Here is an 18,476-nt window from a genome sequence, read left to right as displayed (position 1 = left end):
AAAAAATAATCTCATGGTTTTCTCCACCATTCTGATTAGTTTAGAAAGAGAAACCTAAATAAGAAAAGTTTTCAGTCCAGATTTCACTGTCAGTCTAATGCAAATCCTGTTGTAATCTTTGCAAAAAACCTGCAATCTAGGGTGAATTAATGCATTTTCAATACGTATACTTACTTAGAGTCCTCCTTCTCATCCTTTTCCTCCTCATCTTTCTTTTCCTCCTCTTTTTTCTCTGCTTTTTCTGCTTTTTCCTCTTCTACCTTTTCTTCTACCTTTTCTTCTTGAGAAGGACGAGCAATTTGTTGCTGAAATGAAACGGGATTTACATATTCTAACAACCTGATCACACGAAGGTGCAGCAACTTGTACTCAGAGCAGCACAAGCACTGACGCTGCCTCACCTCCCACTTGATAATGTGTTAATAAGAAACTCCAGAACGTAAGAGGGTGGGGAGCTGGCTGTGGCCACACAGAGGGAACCACTCACAGGAGTTGACACTGAAGGGGCTTGAATGGGTCAAACAAAACCACCTCCAATCATCAAGTCCCCCATTTGGAAGTACTGCAATATTGTCCACTCAAATCTGGGGCGTGCAGAACCACCTTGCTCCTTCCTGGCCATTAGACTCTGCAAGCCAACTTCGAAAAGCAAAATATATGTAATATTTATATAAAGCTAACTTTCCAAAAAATACCCCGTTGGCAATTCCTGGAAAGGCAAGGACAGAGAACTACAAGACTGATGTTCTGAGACTTCATTAACTCAGATTTTACAGTCCACTGAAAAATGCCTCAAAATAGGCTTTTATTTTTCACAGAGGAATCAACTTTCCTGTAAGTGTAGCAGCAGGTGTCACTGTTTCACTAACAAAACTGATGCTGGAAAATAGTCACTAAAAGGACTTGTTTTTGATATTTTTATAATGTTGACTGGAGCTGAAAACCCAAACACTATCATCTTGGTGCAAATTATTAGCATTTAAGATGCTGGTATTACTTGGTTATGCAAATACTTTCTTCAAGCAAGATGTCAGAGCCATGCTAAGACAAATTATTTCCATTGCGCTAGATAAATTGGCCTCAAAAGCAAGGAGCTGAAAGCTGCATGTTCAGAAGAATATAAATAATAATAATAATAATAAAGTCTGTATTTTACATACAATCTATTTACAAAACAGTCACTGAATATCTGCCGTTATTTTTGCCCAGCTAACTTAACATCACACTTTGTAAATAACAGGGTTCTCTATTTCACAGTGAATTTATTTAACATGCATAATCAATAGCTTAAGTGCAGGTTAAATACAAACCTTAAGAGTTGAAGCCTCGGTCAGTGACGTACCTGCACATTCATCTGTTGATTAAAACTTTTACTATCCAGGCAAGGGGACGGGCTTTAACTCGGGGTACGATTCAAAAGGACAAAAACCACCCCAGCACCGCCATCACTCAGCTCTTTAGCAGAGGCCGCCTGACCCAGCAACGCGTTTATTCCAGGAAACTGTGTCATTCTCCCAGTTCAGCTGCCTGCGGCAGCGTCACCCATCTCACATACACCCTTCTAATCTCACCGGGGTCACCCGAGGCGATCCCCACCGAGCTCGGTTTGATTGGCCGTCACAGACGTACGGCGAATTTCTGTCTCGTCAGATCAGCGGCTGCAGCACCTGCTCCGAGGCACCCGCTGGATCCTCGGCCACGCGGTTCTGCTGAGCCGGCAGCCGCAGCGCGGAGACGCGGCCCTTACCTGCGCCCGCCCGCCTACCGAACCGCGACAAACCGCACCGGCTGAGAGCCTCCTGTCTGGGAGTTACTTAAGGAATTCTCCAGAAGTGATGCAAAAGTGTCACACAGCCATGCTTTCTTCTATGCTTTGTTCAAAACTTGCTCTTTGTTGGAAAATTCATATTTGGTTTAAAAACATGCTTAGTTGTGTCTAAGCATTCTGGAACAGTCTAGCTAGCATTTTATACAATGGCCTTTCTAGACCTATTTGAGGACAAGAATATAGCAGAATTCAATAAGCCTTACCTCTCTTAACTTGAAATGCCCTCATCTAGCGCTTGGATTTGCTTAAATAAAAGCCCACAAACTGAAACTTGAGTCAAGTTGCACTCACTACATTCTCCGAAGGATTTCAGCATCATTACCATGATTAATATCTTCTCCACTGCAATATTCCATTCGCTTGCCTTCTAATTTACACAAACATATGAACTCTTAAAGAGTTTAAGCTGAAGCACCTGTTATTGGCACCAGCTCATCTTGGAGCACATCATAAATCTTCCGTGACTTGCCAGTCAGCAAGGAAGTTTCGGGTTGCTACTCAGAGATATGAAAAATATCAGCTTCAAACAAAGCTGGGGTGGGAGGGAGGGGGGATGAATTGCATTCTGCAGCTGTGAGATAAAAATTCTGGCAAGCAAGAAAGTTCAACGCTCAAGTTCTTTTTTACTAGCTGTTATAGAAGCTTCTAATTAATTGAAAATAAAATTAAGAAATACAAATATGATTTTTGATACTGTGTAATTCCTTACTGCAGCGTCATTAAACATACTTACTACAATATTTCTAAATTTCTGGAAGTGGTGAAAGTACAACACGATGACGGTTTCTAGTGAACAGGATCAACTTAACAACTGGAGTTGTTTGCAGCAATATTTTTTATAAAAAACACATTTACCGGGACTCTCAGAAAACTTACATTATTTGAAAAGACGATTCACATATCCTAAAGTGTAAAATTCACTTCATTTGTTGGTTTGCACTTCAATACAGATTTCTTCAGTCATGACACCTCAAAGTCTCCACATTTTTTTCCTTCATATCACTGCTGAGATATGACTGAATCAAATAACCCCCGGTCCTCTAGATTTTAAGATGTGTGGATTTCTAAACCCCTGAATTTCAGAGGAATCTCCCCTCCTGCCCCATCAAGCTTCAGTTCCGAAGCAGCACTGGGTATTTCTCCAGCATGTTGTATCTACACCGGTTTCCAGCTGTTCAATTCATTTTAAGGATACAAGCTACTTTACCTCATATATGTCCTTTTTTCCCCAACCTTGTCCCTGACATCTCTTTCATTCTATTTGCAGTATTTCCAAAATACCCCCCAGACAGAAGGGGAAATCAGAATGGGAAGAGCAGGGAACATGTTCAGGAAATACACAGCACTCCTGCCTTCTTAAAATAAAAGTTCAACATTTCTTAAATTTTTTTTGTTTCTTTTCCAACATCCACATTAACTCTAGCAGCCTAGCAGATGTATCTATATGCTTTTTATTTATACGCTTTTTGTACATAAAATGCTGATCTGTGAGGAGGAAGACTGTGAACTGGCTGAAGGGAAGAAGCCAGAGAGTTGTCGTCAATGGGGCAGAGTCCAGTTGGAGGCCTGTATCCAGTGCAGTGCCTCAGGGGGCAGTACTAGGGCCGGTATTATTCAATGTATTCATCAACGATTTGGACGAGGGAATAGAGTGACTATCAGCAAGTTTGCTGATGACACCAAGCTGGGAGGAGTGGTGACACTGGAAGCTGTGCTGCCATCAGAGACCTGGACAGGCTGGAGAGTTGGGCAGGGAAAAATTTAATTAAATGTAACAAGGGCAAGTGTAGAGTCTTGCATCTGGGCAGGAACAACCCCAGGTTCCAGTATCAGTTGGGGAATGACCTACTAGAGAGCAGCGTAGGGGAAAGGGACCTGGGGGTCCTGGTGGACAGCAGGATGACCATGAGCCAGCACTGGGCCCTTGTGGCCAGGAAGGCCAATGGTACCTGGGGTGGATTAGAAGGGGGTGGTCAGTAGGTCAGAGAGGTTCTCCTGCCCCTCTACTCTGCCCTGGTGAGACCACACCTGGAATATTGTGTCCAGTTGTGGCCCCTCAGTTCCAGCAGGACAGGGAACTGCTGGAGAGAGTCCAGCGCAGGGCAACAAAGATGCTGAAGGGAGTGGAGCATCTCCCGTGTGAGGAAAGGCTGAGGGAGCTGGGGCTCTGGAGCTGGACAAGAGGAGACTGAGGGGTGACCTCATTAATGTTTACAGATATCTAAAGGGTGAGTGTCAGGAGGATGGAGCCAGGCTCTTCTCGGTGACGACCAATGACAGGACAAGGGGTTCAAACTGGAACACAAGAGGTTCCACTTAAATTTGAGAAGAAACTTCTTCTCAGTGAGGGTGCCAGAGCCTGGCCCAGGCTGCCCAGGGGGGTTGTGGAGTCTCCTTCTCTGGAGACATTCAAAACCACCTGGACACCTTCCTGTGTAACCTCATCTGGGTGTTCCTGCTCCATGGGGGGATTGCACCAGATGAGTTTTTGAGGTCCCTTCCAATCCCTGACACTCTGGGATTCTCTGATCTTTTCCCCTCCAAAGACTTCCAAAAAATACCTCCTGAATCAGCAGATTTTTTTAATTTGCATGCATTAAATTGGTCTCTTTCTTGTTGCTACTAAGTTCCAGTTTGACTTTGAGCCTGACCACCAAAGAAACATCACTATTAATTTCTGCTTTTTGACAAACATTGACATTATGAAGCCATTATATATTTTCCACTGCAAGTCACATGCTAAACCTAATTTCTGCTGCCTCCACCATAGGATTTAATGATGGATTCAACTTCAATGTCTATGGCAGGGTCCTTAAACAAAATTAATTGTCATATTAAAAAGAAGATCACAAATGTGCAAAGGAAGCAGATATTCCTTAGAATTAAAAGCAAACTAACCAAGAACATCCTTGAATCAGGATTACTGAAATTTAAAAAGGATAAAAATGCAGTAAAAATAATTATTTTTCCTTTTCTTCCCTCCTTATACATTTAATATACTTGCTATATCAGACAGAAAGACAGCTGTAAATATGAAACAATAAAAATAACAATATCTAAGTGACTAATAAATTTGAGATACCTGGTTTCTTCCTCTGCGTTTTCCATAATTCCGTCGCACGAGGGCTTTATAATTTTCATTTTTCTTGGTCAAATAATAATATAATACACAGTCGGGAACATTCTAAAGTGAAAAAAGAAAATAATAGGTACTACTGCTATAAAAAATACATTTTTAGTATCTGATTTCTCTCAACATTTAAACTATTCAGCCCCTAGATTAAAATAAAACTCTATTAGATTTGTTTGCTCAGCAGGGAAGTAAACTCACACACAAATATAATAACATAACTATGTATAAAATTACAGCGTTAAATGCAAGTCTCACATATTTATAATATCCCTCAGCTTCTTCAGTCTGCATTTAATCTATACCAGACAATTTGCAAGTTTGAAAACCTGTATTTATCAACAGCTGTATGCATTAATGATACCATTGTTCTAACAAATCCTAATTCTCCATTACCTCTTCTATCAGTTCTGTAAAATCAGTTCTAAAGACTAAAACCACTTCTAAAGACCAGTCCAGCCAGCAGTGGGATCCCGCTGGCTTGAAAAGTGGCAACAAGATTGCTGAGAGTTCGCACTGTGGCTCAGCAGAGCCAACGACATCCTTATCTACAGAGTGAGGTAGTTGAACAGCTTATACCTCCTTCAAAAACAAATTAAGGTCAAAACTAAAGCGTCATTTTATTTTATTGTTGTCAATGGTGTCATTACTCTAACTTTTATTAGCTGTTTGCATGCATTGACTGTGTTATGGATAAAGTATTATAAAAATCTTGTCAACGCAGTAACTTTTGTTGGACTTTGAATTTTTTCCAGGAAGAGAAAATGATGCTGGGATGAATGACTTACATTTGGAAAGTTAGGGATCCTACCCTAGGCTCTACTTAGATTAAAAAAGGTCTTACCTTTCGTTCCAGGTAGGAAGCAATTAGACCAAAGTTCTTGGGATGTTGGACAAACCTTTTATAAATCAGAAATTATTTCAGTTTAACAACATAATTCGTTATCAAATAAGCAAAGCAATCTTCCAAACAATCTGTTCCATCAGCAAGCCTTTGATTTACACAACTGAAATTAGTCTAAAAGGCCCAGTTTCCCTGTTGTGCAAATTTAGAACTAAGGACTTAACGTTAGCTATTTGCTGATAGAATGAGATCGTATACCTACTCTTCATTTTTCACCTTATCATGGAACTAAAGTATTTTTAAAAGAATTTCTCATCTAGGCACTTTGAGCCACTCAGTTGAAAAATAAGTGATGTCTGAAACTTTTGCAAAGTTTCACTCATCCAGCTAAGAACATTATCAAACATTATTGCACAAAAGCTTCAGCATTCCCGATTTAACTGATGTTTACTGTGGGGTTCAGTATTTAACTGTCATTTGCAATGTAACAAAAATAAAAGATAAGAAAGCCCATTACTTCTCCTTAAAAATCTCTTTCTCATGGTCGGTCCAGACATTCATGAACTGTCTGTCTTTATAAACTTTCATGGGATCCTCCATCAGACCATTCATATTAATAAACTTCACTCGTCTTTGTTCCGCATCAAACATCATGGGAGGAATGACAGAGAGCTGGCGCATTTGTTTTTCATTATTCTATGGGCAAAGAACAAAAGAAAAAGTAAAGAAAGCAAAAGTTGCTACTAATGTTTACAGTTCTTAAGTTACACAACTCTTGAAAGCTCCACCACTATATACATTCACAGGTAAGAAGTGGACAAAAAAGTTTCCACCTAACTCTTCTACAAGTTGTCACTGTCCCAGTGAACATTTACAGTCAGCTAAAGGAAACAGTGTCACAAATGGTGAAAAACTATCATAGTGCAGGTTTTTGGAAAGGAAGAGTTTTCATGTGTTTGTTAGAGCTGGAAAAAACTAGGTTGTAGCAAGCCTGCAATGAACACAGACATGAGAAAAATGTAGGACACATGTAGAAAAATGTAGAATCACAGAATGTCAGGGATTGGAAGGGACCTCGAAAGCTCATCCAGTGCAGTCCCCCCATGGAGCAGGAACACCCAGATGAGGTTACACAGGAAGGTGTCCAGGCGGGTTGGAATGTCTGCAGAGAAGGAGACTCCACAACCTCCCTGTGCAGGCTGGGCCAGGCTCTGCCACCCTCACTGAGAAGAAGTTCCTTATCAAATTTAAGTGGAACCTTTTGTGTTCCAGTTTGAACCCATTACCCCTTGTCCCTTGTCCCTTACCCATCCATCCATCTTGTTATGTCCTCATAAAAGTCAATGAGGCTGGTCAAGCACGACTTCCCCTTGGTGAAGCCATGTTGACTGCCCCTAACGACCCTCTTATCCCTCACATGCTTTGAGATGGCACCAAGGATAAGTCGTTCCATCAGTTTCCCAGGAATGGAGGTGAGGCTGACCGGTCTATAGCTACCCAGGTCCTCCTTCCTGCCCTTTTTGAAGACTGGAGTGACATTTGCTTTCCTCCAGTCCTCAGGCACCTCTCCCAGTTCCCAAGACTTGGCAAAGATGATGGAGAGCAGTCCAGCAATGACCTCAGCACCCATGGGTGCATCCCTTCCAGACCCATGGATTTATGGATGTTCAGATTGCCTAACTGCTCCCTAACCCAGTCCTCATCAACCGAGGCACCTCCTCATTGTCCTGCCTTCCTCTGGGGCCTCAGCGGTATGAAGGCCCTGCTGAAATCCAGGGTTGCAATTCTGCTTGCTATCCTGCTCCTGCCACATGAGATCCTGAACTCCACCATCTCACGGTCGCTGCAACCAAGGCAGCCCTCAACCTTTACTGCTTCAATCAGACCCTCCTTGTTAGTGAGGATGAGGTCCAGCAGTGCACCTCTTCTAGTCAGCTCTTCCACTCTTTGCATCAGAAAGTTATTGTCAAGGCACTGGAGGAACCTCCTAGACTGTGGCTGGCCGAGCAGTCCTTCCAACAGACATCAGGGAAGTTAAAATCCCCCACCACAACCAGGGCCTGTGACTGTGAGGCTGCTCTCAGCTGTCTGTAGAGGACTCATCAACTTCCTCACCCTGATCTGGTGGCCTGTAATAGACACCCACAATAGTATCACCCTTGCCAGCCTGCCCCTTAACTTTCACCCATAGATTCTCAACTCATTCGAAGCAAAACCCTTAAAAGAAAAGTATTTCTAAGACCTGCTTCAAGCCAAAGTTCACACACACACTCTCAATCCAGCCCCAAGGGCTTGTCTTATCAAAAAAAACCCAAACCCTCTTAAAAGAGACTTTTCACTGCCAGTAAAAGGATATCAATAGACTTGCTGTGCTCCTATAGCCAAGCACAGACAACAGCCTCACCTCCTGCTCAGAAAGTCCATCGATGATTTCCGAAATCTCATGTTCACTTCTAGCAATAGTTGCTGAAAGTCCAGCCCCTCTTTGGCCAACTCTAGAATTAGGGGAGAACAGGAGCAGTAAGCATAAAGTGGAAAACAGCTGTATTTTCAGATTTTGTACACAGCAATGACAACCTTCAAAATCGTTTAAAACACTGCTACCAGTCTCCCAAATTAGTTAGTTAGGGCAGTTCTTTCTGAAGTAGCGTCAGAGTACAAACTCTGTTCATGTATCGCCATTTCAAACAACTGCTCAGTTTAGTTAAGTCCCAAGCGATATTTTATAGGAATGTTTCAAATCTATGGCAATACCTTTGGAATCGCTCTTGCTGTTCTCTTTGCTTCCGGATTTCTGGAAATTGTTTCTCATAGTACTCTCTTGTTTTGCTCTCCTTGGCTTTCCTGCGTGGATTATTTTCTATCCTGTCAACTTTTTTCTCCCATGCCTCCATCAGCTGATCATAACGTTGGCAGATTTTCTGTTCCTGTTAAATTCCAAAAGTAAAGCTTGAAGGAAACACAAATACCCTAAGTGATCCGTACACATACCATGGGATTTATGACAAATTTGGGGATGTTAATCGAGGATCCAGACAGAAAACCAACCACATGCTCTTTTTACAAAAACACAGTAGTATTACCCGTTGTTTTCTTGCATGATTTCTTCTTTTAAAGAATAGTATTAGCTTCTTCCTCATCACCTGGTTTCTGGGAAACAAAATTGGGGGGAAAATAGTGAGCTACATAGGAATCAAGCACTGATGAAACAATGATGTAACTGATACTGTATTGTATCAGAGAGAAGATTCTTGAAGATGGCTGGAATAAGCATCTGAGCCACAAAAGCTCATTTCAAGCCAGGTGATCTCTTTTGCCACAAGAGAAATAATATGCTAAAATGAGTAAAGCTGGCTTTACTCACATTGTGCTTCAGAAAACAAATAATCTTTGTAATTGAAACCTAAAGAGTTTCACAATATATTACTGTCCTGGTTTTGTTAAAAACAAGACTGGTTCTCTTTTAGTGATTTTTCTTTCAGCTAAGTTCTTCTAGGTGGCTGTACTTTTCTGAGTTTTAGCCTGCATATCTTTCCTAGGATGCTGTACTCAGTGCTGATAAGAGACCAACAGAATGCTGAAGAAGCTCATATTTAGATTTTTTACTATGGTAGCTAAGAAAGACTGATAAGTCTTCCCACGTTCTGTTGTGAGAGCGGTGTGTTTGAGGAGGGGTGGATGGAACAGGTGACTAGAACTGACCAACGGAATTATTCCATCCCATAATTGTCATACCCCCTATATAAGAGGGTGATCACGAGGGTCACGCTCTCTTCAACCACGGCCAGCATCTAGAGAGGACCCTGTCTGTCTGCCTGTGATCCACAGCCCTCAGGCCCTGCATCCCACACCCAGGTTCTGGTTTGCTGTGCAGTCCCGCCCATGACTTCGGGGGCCTGAGCTGCAGCTGCTGGAGCCGCCAGCCCCGCACCCCCAGCTCTGCTGCTGAGTGACGCAGCTCCACATCCAGCACTTGAGATTGGTTTTGTATATTTTGTATATATTCTCTATTTATTAGTAGCATTAGTAAAACCCTTTAAAACTCTCCAAATTGAAGTCTAAGTCTCTCTTCCTTTCCCCTTATCTTTCTTATCATCTTTTAAGTTATGACGAAAAGTTACTGTTTCCCTCTGCCTTCAGTACGTATAACTCACTTCTTGCAGGGCTGTTCTACAACAAAGAAATTGGAAAATTACATAGACTGGAAGCTAAATATGTTTAAATATGTTTAAATATGTTTAAAGTGTACACATCCTATTTGGAAATCAAGGAAATAATTTTAAGGGGTTTAGACTCAAATATTCACTCAAATGACACAAAGACAAGATATTAAAGCACTTACGTTTTGATGTTTTCATGGTAGACTTTTGTGTCTGATGGTTGGTTGTAAAGTGGCTACAATTTTGGATTAGAAAGGTACATTTAGTACTTTTCAGTGCATGTAGTTCTAAAATTATATGCAATATATTTAACAATATTGTAATATTCTGCCAACTTTGCACTCAATCTGAGATGCAGGAATCTCAAGGGACTAGAAGATACTCAACACAAAGCACGGATTTCATTACTTAAAATTATATCATTATAACTACTTATGTATATAACAGTATTTCAAACTGCTCTCTCAAAGAGATTCAAATCTATTTTAAAAAATTTTGCAGCCAATCAGTTCATTCAAGCCTCAATTCACCAGTGTATTTAAACACACACTTATTTTATATATAAACATAGAACCACATCTGTCTACCACACCAGAATTACCAACACCAAAGCAACACTGGCAAGATAGAAAATAGAATGAAAGGAAAAGAAAAACAAAGCCCACAACTTACCAGTTCAACTTTTGGACCAAGACCTTCAAAAATCTTGTGAGCTTCTTCTGCTTTTTTCTGCAAATAAGATGAGTAAAGGCTGAGTAAATCATCTGAAGTTAGTACCAAATGTATAGCTCAACTCTGTCCCCTATGCCAGCTGATAAACCCTTGTGTGATCCTTCTTAACCTACTTTTGCGGTGTTGCCTCAGCAAACGAGGAAACCTGCACTTGAACTGTGCGGTTACTACTCAGATCTCCACGTCTGGAGGGAGACATGGGCATAAAAGGGCATAAAAGCAGAAACTGACCTCTGCAGTTCAAAAAGAACACACATTTAATAACTAATATAGCAAATAATTATTAAGAGAAAAAAGGTGTCCAGTAAAACCAAGTATAGATAGCTTTGAAAAATGGAATTGAGACTAAAATTCTCCAATTGCAAAGGCTGGGAGTGCGAATCAATGCGTACAGACACAAAGGAATACGTCAAATGTCCTTCCCTCACACTGAGCGAAGACCCCAAAATAATTCTGACCCTAAAGGAGGCAGCACAGGACCAGCCAGTTTCCTTTCGCAAATCCGTTTCAAGCCTGTAGCACCTTCCAAAGCCCTTTTTTCAACAGACAATCTATCTGAATTGACCCAACCTACTTGCTTGAATTTGTGTCTTTCCCCCCCAAGAGTTGTATGTGCTTACCCTACAGCATCTGCAAAGAAAAACATAGAAGAAACTATTCCATAAAGCAGTTATTATTAGGAAGTGTTCTGCTGAATTCCAACCTCTTTCCATGTGATTTCAATCTTGATAAATTCTTTGGAACTTACAAGCTGTACAAAATAATTATACATCAAGGAAATATTATAGTGTTACCCTGGCAGAATGGTTTTTATGGTCTCAAAACATTTAAAACTGAACTCTAGTCCTATTACTTTAACCAAATTTTAGCCAACAGTAGTTGAATATTAAAAGTAATTATCCTAAACTGCATGGTTTGAAGATGAAAGCTGCCAAGCAGACTGGTCCCTTGTACCACTGCAGATGGAAAGGTACCAATCAAGCGCTACGTACAAAAATGGATTAATATATCTTTAATAACGCTTTACATAAGAAAGCAAGTATAGACACGTGCTATTTGTTTTAAGCACCATCAATATCGCCATTCTCCAGCAGACGTAATCTCTGATATGAGAACTCAAACCAAGTGCTAAATGGATTCACGAATGCACAAGGCCTGCCCAGCTACACTCTGTCAACTGAGAAGTGCGCTTACCCGATTTTCATCGTAAATAATTTGGACAATACTGCGGTGTTTCTGTTCCACCGGAGGAGGGGAGACAGGCCTCTCTGGCTCGGGAGGCTTAGCAGCTTCTTCTTCAAGTTGTTGCTAAGAGACGAAAGAAAAAGAAAATCAGCCATCCGCACCACGTTACCCTTACCAGTAATTAGTCACCAGAGATAAAACATGCATCTGATCAACAGTTAGCGCTGCCTGTTATTTCTCTTCTTAACTGACAAGGAATGAACGAAATGGTTTTAATGCCAACAGGGACAGTAACAAGACTATTTTTTGTACTGTTGGTAAACAAAATTAACTGTTTACAGCCTTGTTTCAGCTTGATATTTAAAGCCACTGTCACATTATGAACTATCACTATTTAAACAAAAATAATGATTTTAGAGAACAGTTACACCAAACTTGCCTTCTCACACAGGAAGTAATCCACAGAGATGTCTTTCGACATTGTAGATATTCAAGTCTCATTATTACTAATGCCTTGTTTCTTAAAAATGAACAAAAGTCCTCCTAACAATCCACAGAGAACAAAATTCTAAACATACTTCACAGCAGAAATAAACCACTCCACATATATTGAAGTTCCAAGATTGTTACAATACTAAACAAGCAAAAAAACCTGTATTATCTTCCCAGCTACTACACAGCTGTGATTTACTTTCACATCAAATAAATCTGATTCAGTGACATCTTCCTCAATTGTTTTAATTGTAAATATCCTTCGTCCATACCTGCCGCAAACATCCAACAAAGAAATTCTGAGATCCATCCTGTCTTACGGCACTGGCCAGAATGTGCTATGTTGCTGTATAAGAATTCAAAATCTGATTTTTTTGCAGAATGCCATAACAAACAGGCTCAATTATTGCAGGCAACAGCAGCTCTAATTTTTTTAAAGTCAAATCATGGTACAAACATGAACAAATGAACCTTCAGAGATGACATGCATAGTACTTGCTGATTTTGTGGAAAATTGAACAAATGAAAAGATAAGCATCATTAACACAAAGCCAGGTACTTAGTGACAGCCTTTTTTGTTTTTTTTCTGCTGAAGATCACCTTACAGGTCATTAAAATTCACACATAATTAAATACTTCCAGCCCACAAAAACAAGCACTCCAGAGAGTTGTCTATTTGTTACCCTGGACCTATACGTTAACAAATCCTATAGAGTAACACTCATTTCCTACAAAAAACTCAAAGCTGGAACTACTTCCATCTGGATCTTTGAAAGACAGAAAAGGAAAAGGAGACAAGGACTTTGTTTTTTACCAATTAATAACAGATGCCTGGATTGAAGGGTGGGTTTAGTTGGCCACAGCAGCTACTGGGAAGGCAACAATCACTGCCAGCAAACATTTCACAGAATCCCAGAATGTCAGGGATTGGAAGGGACCTCGAAAGCTCATCCAGTGCAATCCCCCCATGGAGCAGGAACACCCAGATGAGGTTACACAGGAAGGTGTCCAGGCGGGTTGGAATGTCTCCACAGTAGGAGACTCCACAACCCCCCTGGGCAGCCTGGGCCAGGCTCTGCCACCCTCACTGAGAAGAAGTTTCTTCTCAAATTTCAGTGGAACCTTTTGTGTTCCAGTTTGAACACATTACCCCTTGTCCTGTCATTGGTTGCCACCGAGAAGAGCCTGGCTCCATCCTCCTGACACTCACCCTTTATGTATCTGTAAACATGAATGAGGTCACCCCTCAGTCTCCTGTTCTCCAAACTCCAGAGCCCCAGCTCCCTCAGCCTTTCCTCACACGGGAGATGCTCCACTCCCTCCAGCATCTTTGTTGCCCTGCGCTGGACTCTCTCCAGCAGTTCCCTGTCCTGCTGGAACTGAGGGGCCACAACTGGACACAATATTCCAGGTGTGGTCTCCCCAGGGCAGAGTAGAGGGGCAGGAGAACCTCTCTGACCTACTGACCACCCCCCTCCTAATCCACCCCAGGTACCATTGGCCTTCCTGGCCACAAGGGCCCAGTGCTGGCTCATGGTCATCCTGCTGTCCACCAGGACCCCCAGGTCCCTTTCCCCTACGCTGCTCTCTAATAGGTCATTCCCCAGCTGATACTGGAACCTGGCCAGTTCCTGCCCAGATGCAAGACTCTACACTTGCCCTTGTTATATTTCATTAAATGTTTCCCTGCCCAGCTCTCCAGCCTGTCCAGGTCTCTGGATGGCAGCACAGCTTCCAGTGTCAGCCACTCCTCCCAGCTTGGTGTCATCAGCAAACTTGCTGGTAGTACACTGTATTCCCTCGTCCAAATCGTTGATGAATATATCGACTAATATAGGCCTTTGCTTCCAATGGCTGAAGTGCAGTTCTTGGACACAGAGCACAGCCAGGACTGTATGAAAACCAGTGATATTTCCTCCTTTATTTCTCTGCTGACTCTGTTTACTTTCCCCCAAGGCTGACTTTAGCTCCAGATGTTAAGATCTCTTGCCCTTGTGAATACAGATGATCCAGGGACTTTTGTACAAGTTGTGGTTTTGGATACACCCACAAGGGGTTCTCCTCTTGCACAGGCTGCGTCCCCTCACCCAACAGTCATCTTTAAAGCTGAAATTACAGTCACAGCGCTCTTATGTCACTAGTCTTATAACAGAAGTTTAAAATAGAAAGTCATCTACTGTTGGTGTTCCTACAGGGCTTTCTCCTATTTTCAAAAATGTTTAAAACTACACAATGTCCAACTATTAAACATTCCAGCAAAATCATATACAGAACCTTCCTTTTTTAACTTGTTCATTTGGTTCAAGCAACCACAAAATTCACCACTACCACATGAAGTTTGCCCATGCCTTTTTCACTGGCAGGTAACAAGATATATATGTATATATAACAGCATCTGCTCTGCTTACTTGCTTTTTCTTCAGTTTGAGGATTTGCTGTTCAACTTTCGCAATTTCACGATCTACACGGTCCATGCTCTGGATCAATTCTTCCTTTGACAGCTTTGAAGGTGAAGCATTTTGGTCCTCCCCACAAGGCTGACCAGAGATTGGAGAAGATGGTCCCTCATGCTTTCCTCCAAAAGCCGGGTCCTTTCATGGGGACAGGACGTGGGGGGAGATTGAGAGAAATGAGTCACATTGTTAACATTTTTAAGAATACGTCTTCATAAATGCAAACAATATCTTTCATTTTTAAAGGAAATATTACTTAAGAGCAAATCCTCAATATGCTGCACATGTATTGATGAGGATATTCTTGAAGACAACCCTGATCAGCCTGACAAGGTACATCTGGAGCCAGCTGTGTTTAGAAACAGTAAGTTCTCTTGAACTTACCATGACTTAAGAGAAGACAGGTCATTTGCTCATTTGGCTTTGATTTTTTTGTCTTTTTTTTCCCTGTCTTTTTCCAAACAACATATTTCAACATGCTTCATGTTCTAACATAAGCTCTGTTGCACCTTATGTCCTCAGACCATCACGCTCCGTGACCACCTCGCTATCAAACGCCAGCTCAGTAAAACGTCCCTCACCCAACCAATGGGACTGAAAGATGACATGTCTGAATGCCACTTCTCCTCAACATTATACCAGGCAGTATTTTTAAACTGGGACAGCAGATTTCTGTACATAGCGACATGCAAGCGTGTTGACACTGCACACCTTAGCTCAGTTTCTCCAGCCCCCTTTGATATTATCTTTGCTATACAACAAAGCAAGTTATTAAGAAATCACATGCTATCATCATTTTACTTCACAGACAGTTTATTCACAGGATTGAAAAAATGGTAGAAAGAAGGTAAGACAAGTAATCAACTTTTTAAAAGACTGGTGCCTATTAGCTTTTGAATCCATATGGTGAAATTTTCCTCTAAATGTTCCAAATTTAGCAACTTGAGCACGCACCTTCAGAAGTCACACCCACTATGCACCACCTTTCGGTGTACGAGTCTGTGCACTTGCGTGAGTGCATGAGAGGAGGTATGAAATATTCATTTAAGAGACATTTGTCTGCTCTATACAAATTGCTCTCATCAATATTCAGTATCTACAATACAAAATATCCACACCAAACTAGACTGCCCTAGATTTACCCAAAATGAGACAGTGATATGTATAATTAAGTGTTAGGTAAATATGCAGATTCATTTGAAATGCTTAAAAGGGAAAGGGGGTGGCAGGGAGTACTTTGACCATTCAGTACAAATATTCATTGCAGAAAAAAATGGACTTGCATGCATTTGCCAGCAGCTTTCAATTGAAAAGCAGAAATATTTCATGCGCTATACTTTAATCATTTTGCAACTGAGGTTTTAATGACCTAAGAATGTAGTGGCAACTCAGAACTCCAGGTCTCTTTACTGTGTTTGAGGCAGATTTATCTTCTTGTTCTTTTAATAAAAGACCAACACTGACTCAAGACCACAGTTTGTGATAACGTGCAGAAATAAACTTCTGGGACTAAAGAATGAACCTGAACAAATAAAAAAAATTACCTAACAGAAAAAAAAAAAAATTATTGGGTCAATATCTTTACCTTCTTAATATCTGCAGACCTCAACCCTTCCTGCAGAGGATGTACTAACGGCAAGACAGCAGCTGCACTGACACGCTGAAAATGGGAATCGGAGACTTGTTCAAGACGTGGTCGCTTAGATTCCAGTGAATCATGATCTGTCTGAGATGGACCTGGATGAAACTGCTGTTCATATCCAGTTCTCCTTTCCTGTGGCCTAATATATAGAAGAGATAAGCTATTAACATACACACTTTCCATCCAAAAAAAACTACTTGGCGTTCCTCATCCCTTTTCAAATATATAAGAGATGCAATTTAATGAAGCCCCATTGACCACGACTCTCTGGCTTCTTCCCTTCAGCCAGTTTGCAGTCCACCTCACTACCCGCTCATCCAGACCATACTCCCTCAGTTTAGCTGTGAGGATGCTGTGGGAGACTGTGTCAAATGCCTTGCTCAAGTCAAGGTAGATCATGTCCACTGCTCTGCCATCATCCATCCACCTTGTTATGTCCTCATAAAAGTCAATGAGGTTGGTCAAACACAACTTCCCCTTGGTGAAGCCGTGTTGACTGCCCCTAATGACCCTCTTATTCCTCATATGTCTTGAGATGGCACCAAGGAGAAGTCCTCCCATCAGTTTCCCAGGAATGGAGGTGAGGCTGACCGGTCTATAGTTACCCGGGTCCTCCTTCCTGCCCTTTTTGAAGACTGGAGTGACATTTGCTTTCCTTCAGTCCTCAGGCACCTCTCCCGGTTCCCAGGACTTGGCAAAGATGATGGAGAGTGGTCCAGCAATGACCTCAGCCAGCTCCCTCAGCACCCATGGGTGCATCCCATCCAGACCTATGGATTCATGGATCTCCACATGTCCAATGGATTTCCAAATTTACAATGCAAGGGGGAATTTACTTCTGCTATAAGCTGAAGTTTTGAGAACTCTATCAGCACTAAATCAGAACCTTACTGACATTTTCATGACACAAGGTAAAGGCAATATCTAATCCCCAGATTTCACTATCAAGTTATTTCTGGGAATATTCTAATGAGATTTTAGGCTAGACCAGTATTTACATAACATTCATCACCAGTATTTGTTCAGAACCAGATACCTCAGTTATAGCCAAATAAACTGCTAGCAGTAATCCAGCAGCTAAAGTCACTCCTAGCAGATATACTTACTAAGAGTCCAAGAAAAACAAGGTTGTTACAAACAATAACACTTGCTTGTGACATCAGCATATTAATATGCTAAAGAACTGAGGTGTATACATCATATAGTAATCTCTCCTCTAAACAGAATCGTAGGCTTGCTAACTTACTACAATCCAGTTAATCTTACTCTTATCTGTAGTGGGTTCTTAATTGCTAAATTGGGTTTTGAAAGTACATCCAATACTCTTCAGGTACATAGTCAAATTAATGCTTAATACAGTCAGAAATCTTTCTTGAACCTTTCAACCTCACAGTAATAGTAACGTACATCTGAACATCCATCAATATCCACGATGAAGTAACCTGGTTTACTGAGAAGTGAGCTGTTACCAATCTGAAACTAAACTACAGCACGTGGTTCACTGTAGTTGTCCGCTACCATTGTCCTCAGTTAACCCACTGGGCCCAGATCAGTTGCACCTATTTACACAGTGACAGCAGTGGTACACGAGACTGGCAAAAAGGGTATTTAGAACAAATGACATGAAGCTGTCAAGTGACTTGCCAAAGGCAGCATACGCTCCGATTCAGTCCTCTGTGCCCAGATAGTCCATTTTGTGCTATACTGCAGTGTTTTACAACTCTTACAACTCAAATATCCAATTACCTCTGTTGTTACGTCAATACCATTTGGTGAATAAGCAAGCTTAATCTAGGAAATATGACAGGTAATATTCACACTGTAACAACTCTTGCACTTGTTGCTTCTACTCGGCAAGATTAAATTATCCAAAGCTACAAACCTTATAAACTTTTAGCCTAAATAGCATCATAAAGTTTGGAATGTGCACTTGCTTCCTCAGAAGCTTAATGACTGTGTTGTTAGGAGAGGTGTAGGAAAAGCGAACTAGATTGCCACCTCCTGTCTGTG

The 18,476-nt window shown here is 41.3% G+C and overlaps 1 protein-coding gene across 6 annotated transcripts in view; it reads right to left on the bottom strand.

Moving 5' to 3' along the window:
- NCOR1 (nuclear receptor corepressor 1) overlaps positions 1–18,476 on the bottom strand; it is a 59,510-nt gene that overhangs the window by 27,869 nt on the left and 13,165 nt on the right. For 5 of the 6 annotated variants that reach the window (XM_065036310.1, XM_065036312.1, XM_065036313.1 and 2 more), the window contains exons 4-15: positions 16,410–16,605; positions 14,780–14,962; positions 11,889–12,002; positions 10,635–10,691; positions 10,145–10,197; positions 8,886–8,952; positions 8,557–8,729; positions 8,207–8,297; positions 6,320–6,498; positions 5,803–5,857; positions 4,911–5,012; positions 175–305 (exon numbers count right to left, since the gene is read on the bottom strand). In XM_065036310.1, coding sequence (XP_064892382.1) covers positions 175–305; positions 4,911–5,012; positions 5,803–5,857; positions 6,320–6,498; positions 8,207–8,297; positions 8,557–8,729; positions 8,886–8,952; positions 10,145–10,197; positions 10,635–10,691; positions 11,889–12,002; positions 14,780–14,962; positions 16,410–16,605 — 1,401 coding nt within the window. Of the gene's footprint in view, positions 1–174; positions 306–1,342; positions 1,370–4,910; positions 5,013–5,802; positions 5,858–6,319; positions 6,499–8,206; positions 8,298–8,556; positions 8,730–8,885; positions 8,953–10,144; positions 10,198–10,634; positions 10,692–11,888; positions 12,003–14,779; positions 14,963–16,409; positions 16,606–18,476 lie in introns of those variants that run through there. The other variant, XM_065036315.1, reaches the window with a different exon arrangement.

This window comes from Columba livia, chromosome 20, assembly GCF_036013475.1.
Source record: "Columba livia isolate bColLiv1 breed racing homer chromosome 20, bColLiv1.pat.W.v2, whole genome shotgun sequence".
Classification (NCBI taxonomy): Eukaryota; Metazoa; Chordata; class Aves; order Columbiformes; family Columbidae; genus Columba; species Columba livia.
This window is presented reverse-complemented; position numbering and strand designations above follow the sequence as displayed.